The 18,598-nt window shown below is 37.7% G+C and overlaps 1 protein-coding gene across 4 annotated transcripts; it reads left to right on the forward strand.

Moving 5' to 3' along the window:
- The first annotated feature begins 177 nt into the window (after positions 1-177).
- On the forward strand, positions 178-18,188 carry LOC119986189 (protein MICRORCHIDIA 6-like). 4 transcript variants are annotated; one of them, XM_038830747.1, is made up of 20 exons: positions 178-380; positions 8,514-8,843; positions 9,313-9,387; positions 9,490-9,524; positions 9,627-9,705; positions 9,843-9,932; positions 10,017-10,092; positions 10,381-10,459; positions 11,233-11,367; positions 12,788-12,886; positions 12,986-13,084; positions 13,168-13,314; positions 14,536-14,628; positions 15,093-15,144; positions 15,239-15,350; positions 15,821-15,984; positions 16,111-16,217; positions 16,706-16,785; positions 17,192-17,234; positions 17,626-18,188. In XM_038830747.1, exons 2-20 carry the CDS (start codon positions 8,516-8,518, stop codon positions 17,734-17,736), a joined length of 2,004 nt encoding a protein of 667 aa, XP_038686675.1. In that variant the 5' UTR covers positions 178-380; positions 8,514-8,515; the 3' UTR covers positions 17,737-18,188. The 4 variants fall into 4 exon arrangements, with proteins under 4 accessions (XP_038686675.1, XP_038686676.1, XP_038686677.1 ...); XM_038830748.1 differs by having other exon boundaries at positions 15,821-15,975; XM_038830749.1 differs by having other exon boundaries at positions 15,821-15,963.
- The last annotated feature ends 410 nt before the right edge of the window (positions 18,189-18,598 follow it).

The raw sequence follows: 18,598 nt of genomic DNA on the forward strand, positions 1-18,598 counted from the left end.
TAAATTTAAAAATCAAATATTGTATATATATATATTTATAAAATAAAAATAACCAATAATTTTTTAAATGACAACTATTATATCTTCATATTAAAAAGTGTAATCAATAAAAAAACCATAGTAATTACTTTTGTTATTGGATGACGGCTCATACTTCATATAAAAAGTATAATCAATGAAAAAACCCTAACTTTTGAACTTCCTTTCCAGATCTCTAATGCTACCTTGCTGCCGCACCAGGTCAGTAGCGCTGCTCTTCCTACATCTCGTGGTATGTTACTCTCACGCACAACTGCAACCCGGTTGAGATCTTAAGCGGCTGCAGGCGGTACCCATTGCCCATTGGATTAAGGCATCCGGAGCCTGTCCATTCTTATAAGGTTACATTTGGTCTTGGTTTTAATTTGCATACAATTATCTATTAGAGAAGATCTGAGTTTTGCGTTTTGCTTGACTGCTGAGAAAATTTTGGTTAAGTGAAGGTTTAACTGGTTTAAATTTCATGTTAAAAAATAAAATAAATGCAAATGGTTACTGCACCCCCAAGTTTCATTCATTATGGGTTGAGTTGGCTGGGTATCTGGATCTATGTTAAGCTCATAGAATGGAAAGGTTTTAGTCAATGAATCTTGGAAGGAGACATGTCCTATGATAAACAAAGGAAACTTAGGTGGTTCAAGTAAAATGAAGTCTCGTTTTGCGGCTTTTGCATAAATCGCTATGGATAACGTAACAATAAATTTCATTTTAAATTCAAATTGGCGAATCTCATATATTTTATATTTTCTACGTTCATAGACATTGAGTCTTTTTAATTTACTTTGTGTTCGATCCAAGTGCGCTAGGATGCTAAGCACACGAATTGGATATATCTCGTTACAATCGATAATAAAAGATGTGGGCACAATGAGATTAATAATTTAATATAAAGTGTAGTCGTAGATTAAAATGAAATGGTGTAAGAGTTCACGTGGTTGATTTCCACTAGATCTTATAGAATCAATTCCATGTTGCTTTAGAATTAGCCTTATAAGGCTTTGATGGTGATGACTTTAGTGAAAAGAGAATGATTAGCATAATATATAAGAAGCTAAAGAACTATTTCATTTTTTTAAAAAAAATTGATATGGTGAATGATTTTCGTGAGACGTGTTAGTATTCAAGGTTATAATAATATTCCTCAAAATTATACATTTTTTGGACCTTACTCTCTTAAATGAACTAATTTGAGACTACTCTTAAACAATGATCAATCATTAGTTTAGAGGAAGTGAATTTGTTGCTAGTTAACCTGCACAATGGTAGCTCACTGTAGAGAGAGGAAATCTGGGTGAGCTATAAATCGGAAGATCTTGGGTTTTTTTTTAACGAGGTAATTGCTTCTCTTTGGCTCTACATAAATTATTGAGTACTGGATCGCCAACTCTCCCCAAATACATTGATTAGTCTCATAGTTTGTTTTGGTAGATGATTAGACGCATAGTCTTAATGTGGCGGGTCTAACTTGGGTTTTCCATCTAGAAATATTCATTCTTGACTAACTCGGCCTCTCCCGAGGGCTGAGTCGTTGGACAATATTGGGTTTGAATCTCATTTGGTGTGCTTAATTAATACTTGTGGTTTTCTTGTGATTGTTTTTTTACTAGTATCTAGGATTTTTCTTTGGGATGGTTTTACTTGAGAGGGCTGGGAAAATATAGGGCTAGGAAGCATGGACACTTCTAAAATGAAGACGTCCCGGTGTCGGACACTGACACTGCCTGGACACGGCACGAACACGTGTCGGACAAGTGTTCGTGCTGTGTCCTATTTTTTTTCGAATTTTTTGAAAGTGGACACTGTTGGGACACAGTTTAAGTTGAAAAAAGAAAAAATGGGCCTTAATTTGTCTACAGATCTGGCCCATTTCTCATATTGATTAAGTAACTTAAGTTGGTCTACAGACTTGACCCATGTCTACAGTCTACACAGTGCATACCTGGCCCATGTCTACATACTACATAGCACATACCTGACCCATGTCTAGTTGTCTAATGTCCAGTCTCACATAACTCGATTTAGAAAGAGCAGCAGTGCCTTAGACAACTAAATTCTTCAGTCTCACACAACTCAATTTAGAAAGAGCAACAGGGCGAGTCTCTCTCCTCCGACTTCCTTTCTAATATATGACATATTTTATATATATTTATGTATCCGTGTCCTTGCCGTGTCCGTGTCCTGAAAATTTCGAAACTCCCGTGTCCGTGTCGTGTCCCGTGTCTGTGTCCGTGCTTCTTAGATATAGGGCTAGCTATAAATCGTAAGATTTTTTATTTGTGTCACATCTTGTGTCCTTTGTGTTTAATCGAAACTAGTGGTTTGCTAGTATCTTAAGCTTTTCTTGTAGGATGGGTGATTTGCATTGAAGAGATTATGCGTAATAGAATTTGTTATTTTTTGCCATAGTTGGATATGACTGAGTGGTGAAGAGAATCCATTGTGAGGAGTTAATTTAACTTTGCTAGTGGATTTTAAATGTATGGAATAAAGGCTTTTTTATGTTGATTATAGGTTAGAAGGAGATTTTCCTTTTATATATATTGCAGCTAACAGTGCGTGGGGGCAAGGCTGCATACATTCTACCTGTTCGGCTGTCTTCGCCCCAGCCTCTTGCGGGAGCCTTGTGCACTAAAGTTGTTTAACAACCTTTATAGTTTGCGGCTAACATTGATAGAGAGAGTATTTTCAGGTTTGCCTAGTTATTTGATACAACGTTGTCAAAATGCGCTGGGGTTCGCGTTAGGCGAGGTGAGGCCTGGGCACCTCGCCTTGCCTGAGACGTTGGCCTTCAACTACGCATGGCCTATGCGCGTGCCTTAAACTTGGTATAGGGTGCGTGCCCCAGCGAGAAAGGTAAAAGTTATCTTTGTTTTGAAGATATTTTAAGGGTAAAAGATTAAGCCCTAGATCTCTATTATCTCGTCTATTCTTCTCTTCTCCTCTGTTGCCTCGAGTCTTCTCCTCTGTTACCTCGTGTCTACTCCTTTATTGCCTCGTGTCTACTCCTCTGCTGCCTCGTCTTTCTCCATCGACTTGTCTCTCTCCGTCATTGCTCCGTCGGCTCGTCTCTCCCTGTCGTCTCTCCATTGACTTGTCTCCCTCCTCGTAAGTGCCCCTCACTCTCTATTTTTTTTATTTCTAATACTACTCACTTATACTTTCTTTTCATTTTCATAGGATGATGGCGAGTGAAATAAGTATCATGGCAAGGGCATCATCTGGATGTAATATGAAGAGAGATCTAACTTTGAAGAATAATTACTTGAAGAATCTTAGGAATACTAATAGTGCAACTTGCAATTTATGTTGGAAGACAACCAAAGGAGGAATTTATCTGGCAAAACAACACCAAATTGGAAACTGTGGAAATGCCTTGTCATGTAAAAGATGCCCCATAGAAGTTAAACTAAAATTGGAGAGGTATGTGAAAGAGAGAAAGTCACAAAAGGAAGCAACTCATGGCAAATTGTTTTAGTTGAATTCAAAATAGTAATAGGTAAGAAAGAGGCGTAGAGAAAGGGTGATTTATTGGAAAAATTGAGTTTATATTCTCTTAGTCATCATAGTTGTCAAAAGCGCACGCCTAGGTGCACAGGAGCAGCGAGGCGCACCCTCTGTGCCTGGATCAAGAGCAAGGCGATGCCTAGGCGAGCGTCTGTCATCAAGCGCTAGGCGCACAGGCGCGGCGCCTGATGACTTTAGGGGCATTAATGTTAAGATGAGAGGAGCTGCTGTGATCTTCCATGGAGTCTTGAACATGTCTCTGATGTGGGTCTTCTCTCTCAGCTCTGCGCCTCTACTGTGATCTAGAAGTTTCATGTTGGTTTCTTCCTTTCTCTGCCTGTCAGTGCCCTAACATGGGTCTTCTTTTGAACGTGGTCTTCATTGAACGTGGATCTTCATTGGACTTAATCATTTTGGGCTTAGTTTACTATTGGGCCTCTGTCTTCTTTACTTAGGCTAAGTCCAAGTGTTCTTGAATTTCTCATTTAGGTTATTATTCCAAGCCCTTTCTATTTATTCGAATTATTTTTATTTTTATTTTTGCGCCTTGCTTTGTTCGGGGGTGCTCTTTAAGTGCATTTTGTGCCTGGGCGATAGAAGGCCCTTTGCGCCTTGAGAGCACCTATCGCCTTTGAAAACTATGTTAGTCATACAAACATGAGTCTAAAACCCTTACATATATAATATACCCCATCACTTAAAACATAAAAGTAAACTAGGAAACCCAACTCCAACACTCTCAAACGTGCCCAACTCCGATACCATGTTGAAAATATGGATCTAAGGTCAAGCCCACACACTTGGGCAAATTGGGCCATACTACAAGCTTGGAACCCTCCAACTCAAAAGTTTAAGCTCATGAGTCTAGGTTCAATTACATGTATTATAAACCACTCAATTACTCCACTTTTTGTTCAATGTGGGACGTTTGTGTGGGTATGTTCCAATAGTTTGATGAAGATAGTGTAGCACAAGAAATACCTCAAATGCGGAGGATGAATTGGTTTTTGCTAATGTTGATTTGACATGTGGTGATATGGCAAGAGCATCAGGAGTTGGAGAAGCAATCATAAATACTAGGCGTGCAACAAGATTGGAAATGAGAACAATGACAATTGAAGTGGCATCATCAACTTCAAGTAGTAGAGTGGTAGTTGAAGAGGAAGATGATGATTATGTGGAAGAGGATGAGATGGAGGCTTATGAAGAAGAACAAAATGAGATGGAGAAGGACCTAGAGGATTTTTAAGATTTATCATATACTTATCCTTTATTAAAGAAAAATTGCACCTAGCTTCACTCGGGAGAGCACCTAGGCATGCGCCTTGGGCATTTTGATGGTCGTGCGACGTGCGCCTTTGTGTGCCTCTCGCTTTTAACAACACTGATTTGATGTCCTAGTTGATAACTACAATGACATTTTCTAACGGGATAAGTACAAGCTCCATTTGGTGGATTTCAGTATGGTATTCTCCTTTTCAGCATCAGCTCTCGACATTGGCAATTTGAGGATTTCTGGGGGTTCATTATTAGGTAATGATTGTGGAGATATGCGAACATGTGGCCCAGTGGTAGTGTTGTAGGGGTCCAACCTAGAGGTCACATGTTCAATTCCTAGAAATAGCCTCCACATATTATATAGGGTAAAGTCTATGTATATTGTGTATGTCCCCGACCCCGCCCCCACAACGGAAGCCTTGTGCACGTGAGTTAATTAATAAAATATTATGGAGATATGCGTTACCAAATGCTAGGTCGTGCATTTTTGGAGATGTGAAATGATCTTGAAGTGTTAATACAATTACCCAATTGGACCATGTTTCTAGGAAACCTCATTAGGTGTCTTGTAGAAAGGAGGTCATAGGTTCAATTCTTGAAAACAACCTCCCCACATATCATATGAGCGTAAAGTTTGGGTACATCCTGCCTGTCTTTGACCCGGCCCACTGCGTGAGCCTTGTGCACGTGAGTTGTTTAATAAAACATCATGGAGATATGCGTTACAACATGCCAGGTCGTGCATTTTTGGAGATATGGTATGATTTTTAAGTGTTAGTACAAATACCCAATTGGACTATGTTCGTTTCTAGGAAATCTCATTGGGCTGTCTTGTGGAAAGGAGACTTCAGAAGAGTGTGTCTTTTAAAGTAATCCATGTCTCTGAAGAACTTTCCTACAAAATAGGTTAACATAGGATCAACATTGAACCTCATTCTTTCTATGGTGTTGGATTTGCTTAGAAGATCTATTTTGGATGATGTCTCATGGTTTGTGGTTTGGAAATGATACTTTCTTAGTGTCAAAGGCTATAATAAGAACTTGTTCAAAGTTGGAGTCATGGAGCCATATCATGGAACCTAAAGGCTTTAGACTAGGACTAAATAGGATATGAAGTGTAAATTTATAAGGATTGAATAATAGAAGAGGATTAGTGTGAAATGAAGGCTGGTTCTTTCTGATACAGTGTGTCAATAATTCAGAATGAAGTATTCGTTGTTGAGGAACTATACGGTTGAATAAAAGCTAGTTAGATAAAGTGGAGGAATGCATCAGTGACTTGTTTAACCAGTGGAAATCCGTGGAGCTAAAAGATGAATTATACAGATCTGCTATACATCTAGCAGTGATGTATGCTATGGAATGTTGGGTTGTTATGGGGAACCATGCTAAAAAATTATTTTAGTAAAAACCATTGTTGAAACTTCAGCTTATAGACAGGGGAAAAGGTGTGATTAATCCAGGTATCTTCATATGATTCTGGGTGTTTTCGAAACTTCAGCTTGAGTTTATCAACAGGCACTTGTAAGGCAACTTCTGCAGAACTGCTTCTGCAAATTGTTATCTTCTTGGCCTTTTCTAATATCATTTTGATGTATCAAGCATGCATAATATGTAGATTATAATCTTACTGCGATATTTGTTAAGACAAAATGGAAGCAAATTTATTGTCAGGGGAGACCTGTGACCTGAGCTTTATTAAGGCTGGGCTCAACTCTCTTATGAAACAAGGGCTACGGTATGTGTTTGGCATTTTTACTCGGTGTATATTGCTCTAGCCAAGGTTTTGGCAAATGACTTGCAGCGATGGCTTGCTCGCGGTCTTCTTTGTGTACACCCTACGTAGTTTGTGTTATAGTCTTGTAGAAATGGAACCCTTACCAGAAACAGGTAATATATAACCGTTAGCAATTTAAATTTTGTTTTTTTTTGGATGAAGATAGTTGGAAGAAAACAAAGAGTAAATGTAAGCCATTTGATCAGAATCCCATGAATCGACTGTCATCTGATTCATTGTAGGAATCATGCGTTACATGGACTGAATCACTTGAATTGGAAAGCGAATAGTATGCAGGGTGGGTGCTTTAGTTAGGACATATGCAGTGAAATGTTTCTAACTCTCTTTGCTGAGTCCACCAGCATATGAAATCAAGGAGCTGGGAACTGTTGTGAGAGAGTTTCTGCACTATCAAATAACATATTATGCAGGATTGCCTTCAGCCCCAGAACACTTCATTTCCTCCTGATGGGGTGACCATGAAGCTTTTACTATGTTCTGGGAGGGTGTGTCTAGCTGTGCTGTAATAATTGTTAAATTACTTGTCTCTTGTCATTGAGGAATACTATTCCTTAGTTTCCCATCATCACATGTGCACAACTGTTGCTATTCCTTCTACCATTGCCATGGGAGGAAGTAGCTGAGCTGGCTGTTCTTGAGAAGGAGAGTGGACATATGCCAATACCTTCCTAAGAAGGAGTATTAATCATAGGTTTCCCATACGCGTGACTCTTGTTATCTATTCTATCATTGCCATGGATAAAGTAGCCTGACTGTTCTTGAGAGAGGGAAAGATACCCCAGGATCTGGAGACACATCTTCGCGTCTGTTTTTTCCCTATGATATCTCAATGTTGTTCTTGAGAAGGGATGGATATATTTGTGTTGGCTTCTTCATTTTAGAATTTTAAGCAATACCTCCACAAGAGAGGGAAGGGGATGCAAGATTGGGTATCCACCTGGTCATATCATAATAGTCGAGAGAAATGGGAGGAGCCAAAAAATTGGGTACTAATGCGCTTATAATAGAATATCAATTTAATGACCCATCAACAATTTGGAGAGAATGTTTCATTAAATCCGAATGTTGTTAGAGCATACATAATTGAAATTGAGTCTTTATGATTCTTTGGCTGGATATCGGCTAACATTGGTCGAGTGAGCTTAACATGATACGAGTGGTCTTTAGAGGGAGAAGTGTGATTTGGATTATTTTTTAATTGGTTTATGTGGTGCACAAGGCTAATCACCTTCTTGGTTTACTCTTTCGCAAGCTCATTTCCTAAATGGTATACTCTTTCGCAATCTCATTTCCCAAGGTGGCCTTAATGTATTTTGAGCTGCAGTTCCATGAGCAGTGAAGAACTTATTCAGCTTAGGAAGATTATTTGTATCTGGTGTTTGTATAATGTCTCTAAATGCTGGACAGGTCTATAATTTAATGGTATGTGGTTGGTTGCATGGGAGCTAAGTATATGAATATGTTATGTTTGGTGGAAGTTCAGCACCTTCAATTATGCCTTCTCCAGTAGCAAAAGCGCTTGTTAAAGAAAGCTGCAAAAAGCATAGGAATGGGAGGATGTGAGCCATGTGGTCATGCGCTTTTGTTATGGATGATTTCCAGTGATGGCATTTAGAATATGTTATGTTTGGTGTTCTAACCTTATTGGATCTGAAAGATCGGCTCTCTCCTTCTACGCTTTAAGTTGATGTTGTGCACTTGCAATTTTCTGACTCCTTTCCTTGAGAGCTTGCTTATGATTCTTTGTTTTGATTTCCCTCTCCCTCTTGCTCCCCCCCACCTCCCCCTCACTTTTTGTCTTTTGCCGAAGGGGTGTGGCTTTTATTTTCCTTTTCTATAGATTTATTGCCTGTAGAAAAAGCAAAAATATTTACAATGTTTGCAACTTTTGTAGTGATGACGACTTTTGAAAACATGGAAGCTGTTAAATTGGAGTCAGATTTTATTGGAAACATGATGCAACAAAGTGACTGTTGGAAACCTGGACTAAATGAACACCAGAAGTTCAAGAACCAATCTAGAAGACAAGAATCTGAAGAAAATAGAAGCTCAAATGTCTTGAGTACTGGTCAAAGTAGCTCTAGTGTATTGGAGCAGGGCCAATCTCCTGTGGATGATACAGGTGTTTGTTCCACATCATCTATATGTCCGGCACCACTTTGTCGACAATTCTGGAAAGCTGGGAACTACGACGATGGGCTTGTTTCCAAGATCACACTTCAAAGTATGAAGCCACAACATCTTAGGTTTTGTTTCTCAAGGGTGATCTGTTTGGAATTTGTTTAATTTGGTGATTTACTTATGCAATCGTCTGAATAACAGGTCCTATGACAAAATTTAGTGACTAGCTTTGATTTCTTTGATAGTATAATACTATCCACTATGAAGTAATACATCAAAATGCCATATAAACTTATACCATCTAGAACTTCGTGTAATTATATTCAACCAAGGTTAGTATAATTATCATACTATACATCCTTATATATAAGAAACCTGAACACTGAAAAGGATAGTCACTATCCCTAAGTTATACCATGTATAGCTTATACATTATATAAACTATACTATACAAAGAAACACTATCCTATACGAAGCTCCAAATGGAGCCTTATAATTGTGGAGAGTTTTGTAGATTACTAGATTCTTCACCTGTTATTATCTGAAATATATGTTTTTTCTAAACATAACAGATGGGAAAAATAGTGTTCACGTCCACCCCATGTTCCTTCACTCAAATGCCACTTCACATAAGTGGGCCTTTGGTGGTAAGCCACCTGCTTTATTTTTTTTTTGCTTATTTTCTTTTTTGTTATTTATTGATGAACATAGCTAACTGCATTTTGCACTTACAACTACCTTGTTCGCAGCAATAGCTGAACTACTCGATAATGCAGTTGATGAGGTGATTCTTCAACTGATTTATATAAGCTGTTGTGTGGTGACTTACTATTCATTCACATTCATTCCTTTTATTTATTTTTTTGCCTTTTCTGTAATTGGATAGATCCAAAATGGGGCCACTTTTGTCCTTGTAGATAAAACCTCCAATCCAAGGGATGGAAGCCCCATGCTGTTAATTCAAGGTACCTGACCGTTATTAAGCATAATATGATGAGCGATTTGTCAATATAAATTTTGGTTTCTTTATCATTATTGGACTTTTATTTATATCGTCATAACCTTACTCTTGTGCTCTTTAAACTTGATATTTCTCTACTAGATGATGGCAGTGGAATGGACCCTGAAGCAATACGACGTTGTATGAGTTTTGGATTTTCAGATAAGAAATCCAAATCTGCAATCGGACAATGTGTGTATCTTATGACTTACACAAATCCATAGAAATTTCATCCCCTCCTGAGGTTTATTTATTGGTTAACTTCTGCCCTTCTAGATGGTAACGGCTTCAAGACCAGTTCCATGAGACTTGGGGCAGATGTCATTGTGTTCAGCCGCCGCTTGGACAATAGGTTTGACTCCAGCCTGCAATTTTTTACTACCTTGACATCTCACTATTACTCTTTAGTTGCCATTTTGACTGTTCGTTTTACAGTTTACACCACTGGTTGTCACTGATGGACCTCCTATATACATGCATAAATGCTTGATTTTTCTAAGCCTATTCTGCACTCTATATATTCCTGTATACATATGCTTTGAAAATATCAGAAAATTTTCCTATATCTTTATGTATCAGTGATTTGTAGTACTTAGTTTTGTGTTTAAATTTCTCACAATTTCCTGTATTGCGTGGATAGGACATTGACTCAAAGCATCGGTCTCCTCTCTTACACTTTTTTGACTCGAGCAGGACATGACCGAATAGTAGTGCCAATGGTGAGTCCTCATTTTCCTACCAAGGATTTTAGGTTTCCAATATATTTTCTGTGCTTCTGGTCTGTATACTCTTTGATTTGCTCAGAAATAGATCTCATTCTATCACTGGATAAAGTAGGCACTTCCATGCTAGAATTACCATCTTGACGAACCATGTGTTGGAGTGAAGGTAATCTCGAGGTGCAATACAACTTGGTTTATGTGGGATGGTGTGGTTTATGTGTTGAGAATGAGTGAAGCATGTAAGCTTTATTCAATTGAAACTTCCATGGAGTTTAGCAAGAGCATTACTTTGTATGGCACGCCTCATTAGAGCCTTTGATGATCTAGAAATGGATTATATGAGTACGTTGTATCATGTTTTTTACCACTACACAGTTTTAGAAGAAAAGTAGAAAACTCTGTCGATGGGACCTATCATTTTCATGGGAGTTTAGTGGATTATCATCTTGTTTCGCACTGGCTTTTTGCAAGGAAATGTGGGTCCTTTCCCACACTTTTTATTTTGCTTTGTGGGGTGTTGGCACTTGGCGCAAACTAGTACATGTTGACTTCTTAGGGTTAATGTGAGGGGATGTGTAGAACAAAATTGCTTGGCTGTTTGTGCTTCTCTGTGTCCCTTATTGTATGGAATAATATCTTATGGAAGAAAAATCAAGTGTTTTGTCTGGTCTAAGGGTTAAACCACTGCTTGTCTGCTTGTCTATGTAATTTACAATTGCACTGGTTTTACTATTGTGAAAACGTACCTCATGTTATTGTTTCATGTGCAGGTGGATTACGAGTTTAATGAGGCTAGTGGCATGTTGGAAATGTCAACCCGGTTTGGTAAAGAGCATTTTATGTCTAATCTTTCTATGCTGTTGCAGTGGTCTCCTTATTCAACAGAATTGGAGCTTCTGAAGCAGGTAAGCTCATTCCTTGCCGCCATTCTTCATTCTGGATTATATTGTTCATGTCTCTTTAATTTAAGATATATGTGGACTGGTGCCAATGTTTCTTCCTTAGTTAGACTCATTCCATGTTTCCATCATATTTTTTAGTAGTTTGAGTTTTTCTTTTAGTTATTTTCGTTCTTTGTGGGAAGCAATCAACTGCTCTATAAGCTGACACTCTTGAATTTATACCAGAAGGTATATTTCTTTTTTGTGCATAGAATGGGAGTGTGCACAGAAAATCTTTGCTGGATACAAACTGTGCTTTGTCCAATGTCCACATAAGTTAAACCTGAAAGCATAGAATATTCACAATGTAGATGTAATGTATATGATGATTATACGCTTGAAAACTTAGTGTGGACTCCCAGAGATCGTGGTTTAAAGTGGAGATGGAATTCTGGTGATCTTTATTTATGCCAATCTTTGTTCAACATCAAAATTGAGCAACTAGATCAAATTTGTATTTGATTTGGACAACTTCCAATTGCTTGCCAAAAATACGGCAATGTTCATTCTGACAAGTGTAATAGATTTCCTATGCAAAGTTAAAGGGTAAAGGATACTTTTGGTCCCTCACAGATGGGCTGTGTAACAACTCAGTCCCTCACGTTCCAAACGTAACAATTAGGTCATTGGTCTTTGTAGAATGTAACTCGTCAGATTTGGGACAAATCCGTCAACATGCTGAGAGACCAATAGTTAAAGAAAATTAGGTTTTTTTACAATTTGTTTACTTTTCATAAAGTGCCATGTGCAATTTTCAAATAAAAAATTTTCACAAAATTTCCACGTATGCAAATGTTAATTAAAAAAGGTTTTTTTAAAAACTTTTTGATGCCACGTAAGATGATTTTGATGGTATATGTTAGGTCAACGTGACAGGTCAGCAAATTGATTGACCGGATTTGTTCCAAATCTGACCGAGTTACAATCTACAACGACCAATGACCTAATTGTTACGTTTGGAACGTGAGGGACTGAGTTGTTACACAGCCCATTTGTGAGGGACCAAAAGTATCCTTTACCCTAAAGTTAAAACATCGCATAGATGATTCTATTTTTACACAGACATGGTTAATCATCCCTACCAATGAAATACTCATCCTTTTCAGCTGGAATCTTTAGTCCCAAGTTTTTGGTGTAGGCTAAGAGGTTTCACCCTCTAAGATGGCAAGGTTACCCATCCTTAGTTTTTGGGATTGACGTGCTTGAATTACTCGACATTTATACTGGAATCATTATCTTATGCGCTTTCATTTTATTGTGAGAAAAGATGCCTTTTGGTCTTACGTAGTTTCATACCTTTTTCACTCTTTCTTGTGGCCTTGAATAGTTCTCTATTTCGTTCTCTGACTTCTCTCAATATCATATGTGGCCAATCTCATGGCAGTTTGATGACATTGGACCTCATGGCACAAAAGTTATCATCTACAATTTATGGTTTGGTGATGAGGGGAACATGGAGCTAGACTTTGATACTGATCTTGAGGTCAAAGTTTCTTTTACCCTACTTGCTTCTCCCACTTCCCTTTTTCTATTTCTATTCTAATGTAATTATGCATGGCTTCTTCTGACTCTCTGATTTCAGGATATTCGTCTTGGTGGTATTATAAAAAAGGTTGAGACAACCCCTTGGAGTAAAGTAAATCAAGGGCACATTGCTAACCGGTATCATTATTCTCTCCGTGTAAGTTAATGTTAGGCAATTTGTTTACAGAAAATTTTTATGCAGATACTTTTTGCTTTGTTTAGCTAACTCGTTGTTCACAGGTATACTTATCCATCTTGTATCTGCACATACCCGAAAGTTTCAGCATAATATTACGAGGGCAAGTCGTTGAGCATCATAGCATTGCCAAAGATCTCAAATATCCAGAATGCATCTTGTATAAACCTCAAAGTGGTGGCTGTTTAGAGGTTGCTTTCTTCGTTTGGTTATCATCTCAATTTTGTTGAATAATATTGATTCGTATGAACCTCATGTTTGATGTCGTAAGTTGCATCCCATTGGAATGGCAACTGGTCTAAATTCCTGTTCAAGTCTAATGGCTTTGACCAGCACTTCGAGGATGGTTCAATTTTTTAATAGCGTACACCGAGAATTTAGTCCAAGTCTTTAAATTGAATTTTGGATGCTGAACTGTTACATGAATTTATACCTGCCTGCTACATAGAGCGAGTAGAAGATTCATTTATGAGTATGAATAGATCGTAAAACACAAGCAAACATTTTAACATCCTTTGCCTGCAACAGTTGAACTTCTCGGTTATGGCTTATTCATCCATTCTGGAATAGCAAAAGGGCCATTCACCAATTGTGAGCCATTACATTTTCATTTTTTTTTCCTTGGTGATGGTGTTGGGCGGGGGGGAATCAATCCAGGAGTTCTACCATTTTATCAGATATTGGTCCCTGCCAATACTGAGTTCCATCTTAAGTTTGTTGGCATTAAAATAGTGCTGGGAAAGCTCATTTCTATGATTCTGTCAATGAAAGTTGAATTGGAGACCCTTTTTCTTTTAATTTTTGCACTAGGATGGCATAAATTATAAGTATAATTAGTGGTAACATGTCTTATTTTGTAATTTCTATATTTATACAAATATAGCTGGAGCATAAGTTGAACTGCAGCCTTTAACATGGTCATTTGATATTCCATAAAGGGGTTTTTTAATTTGGAAATTATTTTTTGTGCAAGACATTATATTTTTAGCGTTGTGTGCCAGTTGTTCCTCTGAAAAAAGTAAGAGTCAGATTGACAATGGACTAAATGGACAGGGTGTTTGAGGACGACTTTAGTTATTGAAAATGCTGGTTTAAGTGGTAAAATCGTATGTGGAAGCTCTTAATATGACTCTGCTATTTCATGTGTATATTCTTGAATTTATGTATGCATTGATGGTGGTATTAGGACTTTGTTGGGGAATTTTTCTTTGATGCTCTTGTGGTTTTAGGTCAGAGGATAGTTTATAACCCTGTATGTTGCTTTTCAGTTTTTCTTTGTGCACCCTACTAAAGGTTATATGCGTGAATTATATCATGTGTCTTGGTGATGATTGTGTATCTTGTTCCTCATCTTTTCTGAGTTTAGTTTGCTGATAGTTGCTTGTGCCATAACACTTTTTGCTTTCTTGTAGGGTCAAGTGATAACTACAATTGGTTTTCTAAAAGAAGCTCCACATCTCAACATACATGGTTTCAATGTATATCACAAAAATCGTCTAATACTGGTAAAGCATCTCTAATTTGTGCTTGTTCATTCAAGTGAAATTATAATTTTGTCATACATAAAATTTGTCGTGTCTTCCATGATTTTAATTGCACAACTATTTTCTGCAATGTACTTGGTGGTGTATCTGGAATGTATTGAAATATATTTTTACTCTGTACAAAACAATTTTTTTTGGTTGGTGAGTTGCTTTTTTCCTCCTTGATATGTATTAATTTGTTTGGCACAACCTTGGTATACTGGGTCTATAAGTTTATGCCAAGAAGGAAAAGCTAAGGACTTGAGGAAATATTAAAATCATTAAAGGATATTGGGAAAGTAGGATTTAGAGAGTAGCAGTGTAGTGCAAACAAATCGTGGAAGGCCCCATCTTGTAGGAAGGTCCATGGAATGCTTAATTTTTTTTCCCGTTTTCCTTCAAGCTGATATTGCAAATGCTTGAAATATTTCTCTCTTCCCTTGCAGCCATTTTGGAAGGTTCTAAGCTCCTCAAATAGCCGAGGAAGAGGAGTGGTTGGTCAGTAGCTGCCAAAGCTCTTGCCTTCTCTGATTTTTTTTTCCTTATTCCATTTTCCACTGTAGATTCAAATAATCGTTTGATATTCTTTTAGGTGTTTTGGAGGCAAATTTTGTCGAGCCCACTCACAACAAGCAAGATTTTGAGAAAACTTGTCTTTTTCAGAAGCTTGAAGGACGACTGAAGGAAATGACGTTAGAATACTGGTAACTTTATGTGTGTGTGCTTTTGTCCCCGTAAATAGTTTATTGGAAGTCCATTTTTGTACTTTTGATTGTTTTCGTTCAAAGAAAAACAAGTTAATTAAAAGTTTTTGCAGCAATTGGTCCAATAGGCAGCTTACAATTTACCACCATGATTAAACACTTGCCATGAGCGCCAACTACCTTTTGCATATTTTCCAAAGATTGGAAAATGACATGAAGGTTTTTCCCACTGAACCAGAAATGAGCCGAGCCTTTAAGGTTCAGGGCATGTCAGTAGTCTTTTATGCTTTCTATAACTTTGTAACTGTTTCATAAATTTGTTTAAAAATATGGAAATTGATATGCTAACACTTTTGACCTTTGAGTTATCATGCAGTGTCTGGCAGCCAGATAACCTTGTGATGTGTATTTTGTATATGGTTTTTTGGGGATGTAACCACTACCTGATGCACCTTTTCAAACTCTGGCAGGGATTGTCATTGTGTTCTAATTGGGTACCAAGTCCAAAAAAGACCTCGAGCTCCTGTGGCTAGGCAAGATTCATTGCGGTGTATGCCACATAGTGGGAAAGTGAAGCCTGTAACATTGAATCAAGTTTTTCCTGCTGCTGATGGTACGAAAGCAGGTCCTCTAGGTGGAGCTTTTCGACTCTTACCTGTTGATGCCTCCTATAAAATACGCTTGCAGAAATACCCGTTATGATATTTAACTTAAAAAATTTATTTAGTGACTTCCTTAGAGTGTATTTGCATTATGACAGGTTTAAATTTAAAGAGAAAGGGGCATGATGATTTAGTGCAACTTGAGATGGTGGACAGACAGGCTGTAAAAAGGCCCAATGGTGCTGACTGCCATTATGAAACACAGGTCTGGGGTTACTGTACTTTAATCACGTTGAAGTTCCACCATGTTCCATTACAACTCAAAGCCTGCATTCTCATGAATTTCACTTACGTTTTTTGGCTTATGATGGCATCTTGAATCTTGATCACATTTTTGATCAACGAATTATATCATTACGCTTCCTCCTTTTCCCTTTCCTGTTTCTGTTATTGGCCTTGAATTGCATTGAATTTAGTGCTGATGGGAGGTGTATCGAATGAAAAATGTATTGTGCCTCTGAAACAAGTGTTGGTGATTCTAATTGTTGGTTTTCTTGAGAAATGTGAAATGCGTTATACTATTTTCCCATAAAAGCAACTCTTTTGCTTCTGTGTCAAATATGAATATTGCATTTTCTTCAACATTCTTGCTTTTGTGTTATCGTCTTTGCATACAACGCACTTTTGACTTTTGAGCACTTCTTTTTGAAGCCATGTTGGTACCTTTTCTAACATTATTGGTTTTTTTGGTAGCTTGTTCATAATACTGCAAATCAGTTGGAAGATCCAAAGGCTGTAAACTTGATGCAGGAAAACAGGAAACTTCATGCCAAGTGAGTTTTAAGAAGAAATTCAGAATTAGTGCATATTCAGCAACTTTCCCCTTCCCCTTGTAGGCTGTAGCTGAAGTGGATCGTATGAAAGTTTGGATTGCCTTGATCGACGTTTGGTTATGTTCTTAGAAATCTATTTTTTTTCAACGTCATGACTCTTAACTTTCATGGTTTAACTGTTTAAACAAGCGATACTTTTAGGCCCGTAATAAACAAGTACACCAACATTTGTAGAATTGAAACCATTATAAAGTGGCATGTTGCAAATAGAAAGCGGCAATAGTGCCATATCCTAGGAGCCCCCAACTTCTAGGATGTTGTCTGGGCCAAGAGCCATAGTTGCAGTTTCCATTTGTTTGTTGTTTTCTTGTTGTGCAAAAAGTTAATATACATGTTTTCTGTTCAGATGCCTGGAATATGAGAAGAAGAATGAAGAACTTAATCTCAAGGTAATGCACTACTATTCAGTTGATTCTTATTGACCCTTGGATGAAATAAAATGATGTGTCGGAACCAATCCCCTGAAAGGCTGAAATTAGTAGTTACGGTTCCTTCATGATCTTTTTTGTTGTAGGGTTTGAATAGTTTTTGTCCCTAAGGAGTTGTCACGGTAGTATGAGTGTTGGTGTGTGTGAGTAGTTACAGTATGAATAGCTAGCCGTCACCACCATGGTGTTGGCAAGGTAGTAGTGTGTGTCTGGGTGGGTTTGAGAGAGAGAAAAGCTAGAATGCACGTTGAATACAGTAACATAGTTGACAAGCATTCTTTCATTGTAGCAAAAGGCAATTATTTTAACCAATTTCGAAGAACTGATGAGAATTATTGGTCGACTTGTGCAGCTAACCCAACTTAGAAGTGAGCTCGGAGCTGTTCACTACGAGTCTGAGAAGCTGTTGGCTGAATTGAAGTCGTTAGACGCAATCAAAGCAGAAAAAGTTGTGAATGTGTAAATGTCATTAGTGGCTTTCCTTGAAAATTTCTTTTGTAGAGAAGTATGCCTGTAAAGTGTACATACAGCTAGTGTATCAGAGCTCTAGGTGCTGGAGGAGTACAGGGGTGGAGCGTTCTGGGCCGTCGGAAGAAGATTAGATGATGCAAATATTCAAATCCTCCCTGAGTTTTTCCTGCCTCAGATTTTGTTTTCATTTTGTCCCCGAAAGCAAAATCATTGACCATCATGGGCAGGTTCAGGAGTTGGCAGTCCTAAGCTCTAATATGCTTCATTTGTTAGATCAACCATTGATGAAATGAAGAGTGGAATGGAGATGGTAGTGTCTCTGAAGGTTCATTTGTTTTAACCATGATAGCATGCATCTGGGCCTGTCATCAACATTTGTTAAAACAAAAAAAATTGCACATTGGATTGGAAGTCATGCTCTTCAAATCTCAACAGCCCAACAAATCCAATGTTGTTAAAAGAGCTATACTAGGTGTGTGTGTTTGATAGTGTGTTTGCATATGTCAAAGGCACTGCTTTTGATTTGTATGCACCATGTTCGGACGAAAGTGTGACTTAGTGGTGTGTTATGGTACCATCGTGAGTTTGAAGCTGAAGCAGTAGGAAAGGAGCAGCGGTAGGGAAGTTGTTTCTACTTCCGACACAATGCAATTGATCGTATTTATGATTCTCTAATTTTACCCTCAATCAATTTTAATATTCTATTTATATTTTTGCAAAAATAAATTCGTCAAATATTAATTAATATCAATTGAAAATATGCAATTTTAGCATCACTTTACTACAATATTTTAAAGATGAGCGCTATATGTAATTTAAGTTTTACTAAATGCACCTTAAAATCTCGTCAAAAT

Source organism: Tripterygium wilfordii, chromosome 19 (assembly GCF_013401445.1).
Source record: "Tripterygium wilfordii isolate XIE 37 chromosome 19, ASM1340144v1, whole genome shotgun sequence".
Lineage (NCBI taxonomy): Eukaryota > Viridiplantae > Streptophyta > Magnoliopsida > Celastrales > Celastraceae > Tripterygium > Tripterygium wilfordii.

Coding starts and splice junctions, on each gene's coding strand:
- LOC119986189 (XM_038830747.1), top strand. CDS start 8,516: ATGACGACTTTTGAAAACATGGAAGCTGTTAAATTGGAGTCAGATTTT. Junction 8,844..9,312: donor TTCCAAGATCACACTTCAAA/GTATGAAGCCAC, acceptor TAAACATAACAG/ATGGGAAAAATAGTGTTCAC. Junction 10,093..10,380: donor AGCCGCCGCTTGGACAATAG/GTTTGACTCCAG, acceptor TTGCGTGGATAG/GACATTGACTCAAAGCATCG.